The sequence below is a fragment of the Empidonax traillii genome, unplaced genomic scaffold (genome assembly GCF_003031625.1).
Source record: "Empidonax traillii isolate 1590-97213 ecotype Southwest subspecies unplaced genomic scaffold, ASM303162v1 scaffold347:size1123457, whole genome shotgun sequence".
NCBI lineage: Eukaryota > Metazoa > Chordata > Aves > Passeriformes > Tyrannidae > Empidonax > Empidonax traillii.
In genome coordinates, this window is record NW_020955540.1 from 882601 (window position 1) to 893273 (window position 10673).

General features: G+C 37.0%; 1 protein-coding gene across 3 annotated transcripts in view; it reads right to left on the reverse strand.

Moving 5' to 3' along the window:
• Positions 1-3363: 3363 nt before the first annotated feature.
• RTCA (RNA 3'-terminal phosphate cyclase) overlaps positions 3364-10673 on the reverse strand; it is a 10387-nt gene continuing 3077 nt past the window's right edge. For all 3 annotated transcript variants that reach the window (XM_027892338.1, XM_027892340.1, XM_027892339.1), the window contains 9 exons: positions 10163-10306; positions 8662-8785; positions 8138-8196; positions 7478-7619; positions 6390-6514; positions 6195-6253; positions 5524-5618; positions 4334-4438; positions 3364-3984 (listed from right to left, as the gene is read on the reverse strand). In XM_027892338.1, the coding sequence (XP_027748139.1) occupies positions 3886-3984; positions 4334-4438; positions 5524-5618; positions 6195-6253; positions 6390-6514; positions 7478-7619; positions 8138-8196; positions 8662-8785; positions 10163-10281 (927 nt within the window). In that variant the 5' untranslated portion in view covers positions 10282-10306 and the 3' untranslated portion in view covers positions 3364-3885. The remainder of the gene's footprint in view (positions 3985-4333; positions 4439-5523; positions 5619-6194; positions 6254-6389; positions 6515-7477; positions 7620-8137; positions 8197-8661; positions 8786-10162; positions 10307-10673) is intronic.

Here is a 10673-nt window from a genome sequence, read left to right on the forward strand (position 1 = left end):
TTGTATCTAAACACCCACACTGAAGTTTTTATGTAAGATTCAAATGTGCCTGATTAGCATAAGAAAACCCAGTGCATTTCTGTAGAGCAGGTGCAAGCAATGTCTCATCTCTTCCTGAACAAAAGGTTAATACATTCCCACAAGTGACTTAATCCAACCTTATCGTTAAAAATTATATGATTGTAAATGGATACAAAGGAAAGTTAAAAAGCTTCAAGTAATGCACTGTAATTATTAGTTAATACTCAAAAAGGGCAGGACGTTTTAAAAAAAAAAGAGAAAAAATACACTCTAACTACCAACAACTAATTTGCACACATTGCATTAATTTTAAGAATTATTTATGCTCTAAAATTTAAGCTGAAGTACATACAGCACATGCAATGTAGGAGTGTGATGTAACAAGATCTGCAGCTCATGTTTTGACTTGTAGATTTAAAACCTAAGTGAATTGAAAGTAAATGTAAACCTGGAGGTTTTAAGTTTTATGATGTGGAACCCCATTGAAAAGGGAAAGTAGGAACTTGGTAGAATATGAATGACAGTAGTAGTCCCAAACTAATTTTCTGATTTTTGTCACCTCAGTTAAAAATTGTTCAAGTATGTATGTAAAGAAGAGTATTTAATTACTGTATACAGAAAAAAAAAAAAAAAAAAGGAAATATGATAAACATTTCCTGGTAAGAGGTCACAATGACATGACAGGATGTGAATTGCGCCAGGGTAATAAAATTTTTGTGTGTGTATGTGTACAGCAGGGAGTAAAAATTACTCGGGGAATTAAGTCCTATTGAAGAGTAAAATCTGTTGTGGATGACTCCCATCGAGAGATTTTCTAACCCTGGAGGAGAAAAAGGCACATAAAGCCTCATTAGATCAGCCCCAGGTTCCTCCAACCCAGGGAGCACTGCAGGGATGGCACGAGGGGACAGCCCTCTCATGACAAAGGCGAGCAAGGTCAGGCCAGCTCTGCAGCCTCTGCCTGGGGCTGGCCCAGGGGTCAGGGCACAGGGACACAGGACACAGAACGGGCCTGCAAGGAAACTCCCAAGGACTGCCAGTTATTAATGACCAGCTGCTCCTTCTAACAGCCTTATGGAGCACAGGGAGGTGCAGCAACAGTTGTCAGGACTGCTGAGCTGCTATTTATTGTATATTTACTAAGAGGAGGTTTTTTTCTGGTAACCTGGTTTTGTTAATCTCTGTTAAATGTGCTAATGTGTTGGCTTAGCATTTATATGCTTTTTCTATGTCTATTTGGAAGACAGAAACTGCACTTCAGTTTTTCCATGGGATTTTTTTGTTCAACTGAATTTTGATGTTTTTTTGGTGGTGGTGTTTTGTTTTGTTTTTAATTTTCCTTAGAAACAAAATCTGCATGGTTTAAAATTCTTTCCAAATGAAATATTTAGTTAGATAGACCTGGCTTCAGGAAGTGTTGGGTAAAGCTAGAAATCCTAATGTGAGATAATTCTCTTGAAGTTTTGCTAGCCCTCCTTTTTTTGCTGCAGTTGTTCCATGAGAGTTTTGTGCATTTGTGAATATGGGGAGAAAACGTTTGTGGCTCTGCAGACAGCTCAGGTGTGTGCAGACTGGCAGAGTTTTTCAGAAGCAAAGACAAGCTATGAAAAGGCACTCCAGCCAGGCTTTGAGACCAGATATATAATCATGCTCAATATATAATCCTACTTTTCATGCATAATGCAGTTTTTCTATGTGCACAAATATATAAAAGTCTGCCTAAATGTAAAAGATGTAATTTAGCTGTGCTTTTATTCATAAGGTTTTCTTAACATGACAGGAGCTAGTTATGCTGATTTATTTAGTCTTTAAACCATCTAGGCATTAACATCCAAGTACGCTTACAGCCCACAAGGAATCTATTGGGAAGGGAAGTGGGTTATTCTTACTTGATTTCTAAAGTGAACCAGTGATTACAGGGCAAGAAGGCCAAGTGTGCAAGGGGCTCACTAGAGATTTTAAAACCTAAAGGGAAAGCACTAGTTCTGGATTGTAATTTATAAAGATGTGCAGAATGTTGGTTAACTTTGAATAACAGTACAAAGAAAGTCAATTTGATTATCTCTTGAGAAGCATAATTTCTATGTATGTTGGAATTGCATAACAAAAAGTATATTTGTGTTCTGTGATAGTTGCTTGATTGGATAGAAACTAAATTACAGAGAACCCAACAATTGAACTTCAAAGGTAACAAGAATACTTTAACTACGTAGGTTACAAACTATTCAATATGCTTTTCTGTACTGATTTTCAGCAAAGATCTATAATTGCTTGTAATAGATTTGGGCTTTCATCATCTTCGTTCTAGGACTTACTGAAGCTTCCTTATGACAGAGCAACCAAAAACCTTCTGAGTAAGGTAGAACTGGTTGTATCATTTTCTTCTGCCAGATTTTCCTTTGAAGAAATTGTGAAGAACTGGCATATTGCTAAGCTCACCTTCCCAATATGTTTCCTGTAGCAAGAAGCAGTCCCTCAGCTTAAGAAATAAACAAACAAACCCCACAAAAACTAAGCAAACCAAAAGCCTAACCTGTTTGCCTGCTCAGTTAAATATCAGTTCTGGCAGTGGTTAAGCTCTGTTAAGAAGTTACCCAGAAAAACTGTAGAATGTCCATCTTTGAAACCTTTAAAAACCTGACTTGATGAGGCTCTAATCAACCTGATATAACTTCTAAGTTAGTGGTGCCTTGATCAGGAAGTTTAATTAAATTACACCCAGCCATCCCCTCAGCAGGAATCTCTCCATGAGAAGTTAAATCAGTCAAGTATATTAATTTATTGAATTCTGGAAACAGGATCCATTCAAATGTTGTTTAGAAGAGTTTGTTTTCTTAAGCACAGACAGCGGCTCTTTTGGGGCTTTCTTTCAAGGTTTTTTGAAAAATACATTCTGAAGTTTTCCAAAAGGAAACATTAAAAATCATCAGCAGCACAGACTAGTGACTCAGAGAGGTGCTCTCTGACTGCAGAGTCCAGTGTCTGTGTCACACACAAACTTCAGCAGGAGTCTGTTGCCCCCTTCAGACTATTCCCAGTACTAGAGAAAAATAATTAGTTGGAAATAAATAGCATTCTTTTGAACTAATTTTTGGATGGAGATGGGGGAAAATCTCTAAGATGAAAGATACTATTAAGAAGATAGTTGCTGAATGTTTTTCAATATTAGAAAAGGTTTTTCTTTGTGTTAGAAATGCACAGCAATGCAATTATCCTAATGAGTATGACAAATAAAACTTAGGTTACATCTTTAGCTCTCAGGTTCAGTAGTCACAACTGAGGGAAAAAGAGCAAAGGCTGCAGACTGGGCTATGGAAACAGCACATATAAATAAGCCTTTTATAGGGTGATATTGCTTTATTATTTCTTCACACACAGTTTAAGCAGAATGGCTAAGGAAGAACAGCAATACAGATTTGATAGTGCACTTCATTCCATATACCTCATAACATAAAGGTTTCCAGAGAATGAAACTTACATTTTTCAGAAGGGAAAGAAATACTGATAGTAGTTTTCCAAAACTAAAATAGTTATTTTCTACTTTGGTGAAGCTGGATTTTCAAAGCTTCTAACTGAAGCTCTCACATATGTACAATATATTCTATTTCCTGTCCTGTTGCCACTCATTTTGCTGCTAATAGTAAAAAAAAAAAAAAAAAGGTAGAGGTTTCTTGTTTCTCATGACAGATTCTCACCACACCAAGGAAAAGCTTGACACCATCCTTGAAGTTAAATCACTCTGATGTGACAGAAGGTTTCTCCTGTTCACACAGGTGAACATCCATTGAGATGTAGTGATGCAGATACATCACTGAGGTATGTTGAGTGTTGCCTTTGTCAGCTTGCTGCCTTTTTTGTTTAACCCTATAAGTTTGGGTTTATCATCCCCACTCCTTGGCACTCAATGATGTAGGTATCATTACTGGGATCTTCGTCTTCTGATTTTGTCACAGTAAATTTGGCCTAAAAGAAGAGCAGAAATATATCACAAATTAATTATCACACACATAAGTTTAAATATTCAATATCTGACACCAAATCATTGTATTGTCATGGTGTTTATATATATTAGAGCTTTGACTGGATAAATTAAAAAAAAATTTTAAATAAAGGTGGTAAAAGTATCTAACCATTCTAAAAGCATTTAACTTTAAAGTATGTTCATTTTCTACAAGAAAACACTGTAGCAACAATTTTATCCATGCTTATCCTCCTGTTGAGTTCAGCTCACAATACCTGCTGAACTGTACATTGCCCAGTTAGTTACTGGATGACAACTCACAGGTAAAACTTCCTGAGCTTTTGGACTCACCTTTGTTAGCTGCTCTGCAAAGTGTATAGCTGTTTGAGTATGGAGTGTAATTGGTCCACTTTTCACTCTAGACACTCCCTTTGCTAGTGCCATAAAAATGATCAGCTGAAAGGGAAGGAAAGGGAATTATTAAGTAATTCTTCAGATTCTAGGAACCTACTCTTAAAAAAAAAAAAAAAACAACAATACTTGCAAAATATCTGTAGATGTAAAAATGTAGATGTAAAAATGTGGTCTGCCATGTTTCGTAAAAGTTCATGATTCTGATTTTTAAGTGATCCAAAGCTCAAGAATTATGGAAATTACTACTGTAATGCCTATTACTGAAGGGCTACTACTTTTCCACAGTGGATGCCCTTGTATCCTGTAACTACATTTAACTTTACTCTCCCCCACTGTCTTCCCCCAAACTCCCCCAAGTCAGGTTAGATTCCAGGTTAGTAGAATACCTATGTGGAGAGAAAACCTCAGGAAGAGGTTCTTTGACACTTCCTGATCGCATATTCACCAGACAATATGCGATTTAAAGACATTTGATTTGATTTACAAACATCACCATGACAAGTACTCTGTAATGTTTGATATAACTCTGGGCATTCCATATACACCGAATCTGGCTGTGGCTTGTTGCCACCAAAGGTACTGTGCATGCTTTGGAAAAAGTAGGATGAGTCCAAGACCTCAGTAGCTCCTACTTCACAACATAGCAGTAATGTGTGCCCAGGTGTTCACAGCTAAGAGGTAACATCATCCTATCTAAAACAGCCCCAGGTTCTTGCAAGACGCTGGAGGGCCTTCATGCTCAAATGAAATTAGGTAAGGAAGAAGCACCTCCTAAATATTCTGTTCTCTAATAACTTTCCTTAGTATCATTATATGTTACCAGGGAGCTATTTTCACACCACTACTTGGAATGCCAAATCAAAGCAAATTCCTGCCTCTTTCTTCTATACTTACCAACAGTTACAGGAAGGGAAAAATTGAGCGTGATGGTGCAAAGCCAGGAGCATTTGTGGTTCCTAAGAACTGTATGGAATTTGCTAAATCTAGTGATGTTGTGATCACACATCTCTAAGGCTTCCAATTAACATCTCATTCTTTCCCTGTTCAGATTTATATTCTTTACAAGTAATACATACAGGCATGTTCTTACTACTTCAGCTTCACGTAAACACATACAGGAGCCTTACTTGGTCTTGCAGAGAATCATCCACAGTTCCACCATGTTTAAGACTCTTAAGCAGCATCTCAGCTGCTTCAATGCCAACCTTGTCAGAATTCTTTCCTAACAGAGAAATACAGGATATTAGGAAGCTGGCAATTACTGTTTATCATTTTAAAAATACAGAAAAAAAACCAAACCAACTTTCAACTTTTTAAACCTTATTTTCCTGCTCTTGCCTCAAATGTCTGCTTTAAAAACCCTTCCCATCTTATGATGATCTATATTTCATCCTTCCTAAGCAGTGGAATGCAAGTGGTTCCGCTTTGTCAGAAAAACATTGGATTTAAATAATTAAAACCCCAAATCACTTCTATTCATTTTAATCTAGATTCACTGTTGAACAAAACCTTTACAGGTAAACCACAAAGCCCATGTTCCTAAAGTCTAGAAACATTTTCAGCTCAGTGATCCTTAACACTCCATTCTGACAAAAAGGTAAGGTTGTAGTTTTGTCATTTTTGTGAATTTCCATTTACTGTTTTAAATCTGCTCATTTCCGCTGTCCTTTATTACTAAACAACATCCATTCAAAAATGCATCACTCAAAGCATCAGCTCTTTAAATAGGTGATACTTCATATTCTTATTTGCTATTCGTATATTCACTTAAATCTCAAAGGCTTCATGGAATTCTTACCTCTCTTGCCAAGTGATGACCCAGCTAACAAACAACCTGTTGAAGTCTCTGCAACAATACTAAGCACAAAAAACAGAATCAGAATTAGGAATAGAATCACTCCCACTACACCTTATTTATCAGCCATGTCATCAAGATCTAGTTAATCAACCAGCAAGTTTACAGGTATCAAGAGAAAGTTTGGACTCCTCTTACATTATTCCACTTCCAGTCCCAACAGCTTGATCATCAGGTTCTCGAACAGGCTGAATGTTTATATAAAGATCTCTGATTTCTTTTCTGATGCATCTCACTGCTGCTGATGACATGTCTTTTGCCAGCTAACAAGACATAAAAACAGTAATTATGTAACAACAAAAATACTTTTCCCTTGTAAGTCTAATTAGTGACAATTATAGAGATAGATATAGAAACTTCAATATCAGTACAAATTCAAGAACTTTTCTTCATTCTTAGGGACAAACATTTCAGTCTTGAGTATATCAAAATGCTAGATTCTGAAAAACCCCCCACAAATCCTCCAAAAACTAAGTGCAAAACCCCCCCAGTTATTATGTACAGGATATATTCTGTAAGATATAATACTAAAAAATAACAAATCCCAGGCAAGTGGGGACAGATGAAGCTTATCCCATCATTGTGATCTAATCATAGCTAATAGTCATATGTGTGGGGATTTTAAGACCAAAAGCAGCAATTTGTAGCTTTTCAGAAAGTAACTCAGTTCTTCCACTTCCTTCCTCTAATATTTCCTAGCCTATGTGGGAGAAGATCCCACCACTTGAAATAAGAAGGGGGTATAAAGGAGCAAATTTCTCTCCACTTTATTTTTGGCTAAACCTACCCTTAACTTGTTTTAATACTCTTAGCAATGGTTGAAAATTTTGATGCTTTCTGACCTCTGCTATTACAGTGCACCATAGCTCACAAGAGCCATGACTTCAAATTTAAAATAATCCACATAAATATGAATGATACATAAATCAGATATAAGATACCCCTCAATACATGCTAAAGACTTCTGAATAGTCAAATGAAGGATAGTGAGGATAGTGTTTTCATTTCCTGTTTTAGCTACACATTGCTATGCAAGAAATGCATTTTAGAAACATCCAGTATCCTGTTCTACAGCCTGAATAATTGAAACCATTTAATAAGGCTACTGAGTTTGTATGGGAAAGACTGCAGAATACTGGAACAGTAGATGAATGTTAAGCAGATTACATGCAATTTTATACAGATATATGAAGGTGGACACTAGCAGAACTATTATCAGCACTCACTTTGATAGGCAGTGCTCCAGCAACAAATGCTCTTCCATATATCTTTGTCACTGTGCCACGCTCTGTTAAGTTTATTGGGCTCAACTCTTTGACCGGAGACATCCGGACCACAACTTCACCACCTCCCTGAGGATAGTAGCCCCTGTTTAGAAACAGTAATCAGACATAATTAAACACAAAGATCAGAAAGAACGAAAGAAAAAGGCCAGAAGGCTCTTCATGTATTCCATTATATATTTGTATGTTCTCTATTACTGTACATACGAATTTCTTGATGTGTGGCTTAGAAACCTCTATAATGGAATTATGTTCTCTTACAGCATTACTTTGTAATGCACATCTTATTAACCACCTCACACCAACCTAACTGGCACCTCAGGAGCTCAGTCGTGTGCTGCCTGTTCAGCAAGCACTGCCCTCGGGGTAGCCAACAGGAGACACTACACAGCAGCTGTAGCATCAGCAGTGAAAAACAGACGGGAAAGAACCATCTCACATTCATCACGAGGTGACAGCACACACAGGGACAGCTAATGCAGATTAGCTCATGTATTATAAACTCATCCCTCAGTTTGATTGAGAGCACCTTGTGTGTGTGCCTCTGTGCTCACACAACAGGCTCAGTGAGGCCTGCCTCTGCCACGTGACTCCACAACTCACCTCTTTTTTATGTCACAGTTAAATGTGAAGTTGAACTTTTCAACTATTGGCTTAAAAACCTGAAAAACACAGAGGGAATTTATTTTGCATTGATAATTTCCCACTGTTTTATGCAGTCTTCCAAAAAAAAAAAAGAAAAAGGCAAGGCAAAAATTTCAATTACATTATTCAAAAGAAAAAAAGATAGCCAGTCTCATCCATGCAGCTTATCTGACATTCCTCATACTTCACTTTGTGTAAAAGGATTATCTTAAGGAGAAAGAAAGAACAAATCACAGCCCTTTTAGAATAAAGAATATATTTTAAGTGAAATTTTCTTTAGTAATTAAAACCAGACTATTTGCTGTTTCAGGAATTCCAGGAAACGCTGATTGCTCTCTACATACAGTACACTAATAGTGTTATATTCCCATGCCTAATTCCATAATCACAAATAAACAGGCAGTAAGAGCACCAGAAGTACAGCAGTTACATTGCACACATATTCATGAAAGATGCACCAAGCCAAAGGAGTTTTTCCCTACCATGACTGTGTAGTCTATCTGAGGAGCCATCTCAGCATTAGTCCCACCTTTTAAATGAAGCTCTGATGGGGAAGCAGCAAACAGCACACAGGGCATTGCTACCTGCATCAGTAGACACACGCTCCTAAAAGAAATTATAAGTTACTCCGATGTCATACAGTCATAATCCATAGAATTCCACAGAATCATTACATATCACAGGCTTTCCGGAGCATTTGCATATGTATTTTATCTTTAAAATTATCTATAAACTTGTCTTAAAAAATACTAATTTAAAACTCATGTCCCTAGCAAGCTTAAATATGAAGCTTTTATTTCACAATAATTGCATCTTTAATAGTTCTGTTTGAAATAAAAGTAATGTATCTTATCTAGTAAACTGATGGGACTGTGAGAACTGTGGGTTTAGCTAGCAGATGATAAAAGCAGAGGAGGCTTAGGAAGCAATAACATTTCAATACTTATTTAATAACAAAACACTAAGAAAACTACAAAATTGCTTAGAAGCTGCTCAGCATCCCACACAAGAGAATTCAGGAGCATAGAAAATATTAAGGTATTAGATACAAGATCCCCCTATCCCTAAATCTCTCCACATTTCATGGAGATAAAAATGCTTCCAAAGTAAGTTTTCCAGAAGTGGAAGTTTGTTTGGCAAAACAAAACAGTTCTCTCACAGGGGTTTAAGACATAATTTTGAATTGTAAAAACAATAATCACCACAGAACTGAGAAAACATAGGTTTGTTTTCTTAAATAACTCCCAAATATTTGTGAACCACAGTGTTTCTCTTTTTCTTGTGCTTAATTACCAATTTTGCTGCATTGTGGCTTACTCAAACTTTTCTATGTTAAAGGCATCAGCTTGGTTGTTTATACTATTTCAGCTCAGAAAAATATTTATCTTAAAAGAAACTTTAACTTATGCCTGCTCTGGCTTATGCTTCCAAACAGCTGTTCACACCAGCTTTCCATAGCTAAACCCATTTACTCAGTTTTGCAACAGATTCGAACAAAGGACCCAACACCGAAATACAGAAGAAACGCAGATACAAGAACTGTTGACAGAATATGTTCCCAGATCCAAATGACTACTATTCCATACTGTGCCACTATGTGTGTAAGTAAACTCTCAAAATTTACTTTACTATGTAATGGTTATTTCAGACTTCACAGATTTGAGATACTTATCTAATTTAATGCATCTGATCTGATATGTAACATAGTACTGTGAGAAAATAACAGCTGAGCTTTTAAACATGAGCAGCTGGTTTTTGCTTAACATGAATCAAGTGTTCAAGTTTTATATCAATTTTAAAACTATTATACTTGCATGTATTTTATTAATGCATATCCTTCCTATACTACAGGTTCTTTTGTAACATAAATCTGACTAGGGCAGCACATACTCTAGATCATTACCCACGTACAGATGTTCTTCCCCCACCTCCAGTCTTCTGTTATAATTTTAAAGTTACCAGAAGCAGTGTACAAAGACATACCCTGCTGTTTTTGTATCTGCTATATGGGTTCCACCTTTGATCTTCCCAGGAGTGAAGGTTATTTCTGTTGAGCCAATTTCTCCACCGTTCAGCTTCCCATCACACAGATCTCGAACCATCTCCAATCCAGACAGATGCTGAGGCCTTGGAGTGACAACACAAAGTTAAAGATACATGCAAGCAGACTACATACTCATGTTACATTAAAAGAACTACTAAACACCAACTAATAGAAACTACAATTGCAAATTTCTGATCAGTCAAGGGCCAGAAATTCGCTCTGGTTTCTACAGTACTTCTCCTGAGTTCACAGGAGCCAAAGGAGCAGCATTCAGGCCATTCTGGAGTATGCAGGATTCTGGTATCTTTTCCATTAGAATGAGTCCAGACAGACAGATGAGATGCAGGAGCAGTTGCTTGTCCTAATGTGATAAACACTTGGACAGAAATGGAATGGATAAGGACGGCAATACTGGCCGTGCCAGAACCAGCTGCAGTGCCACAGGAGAGC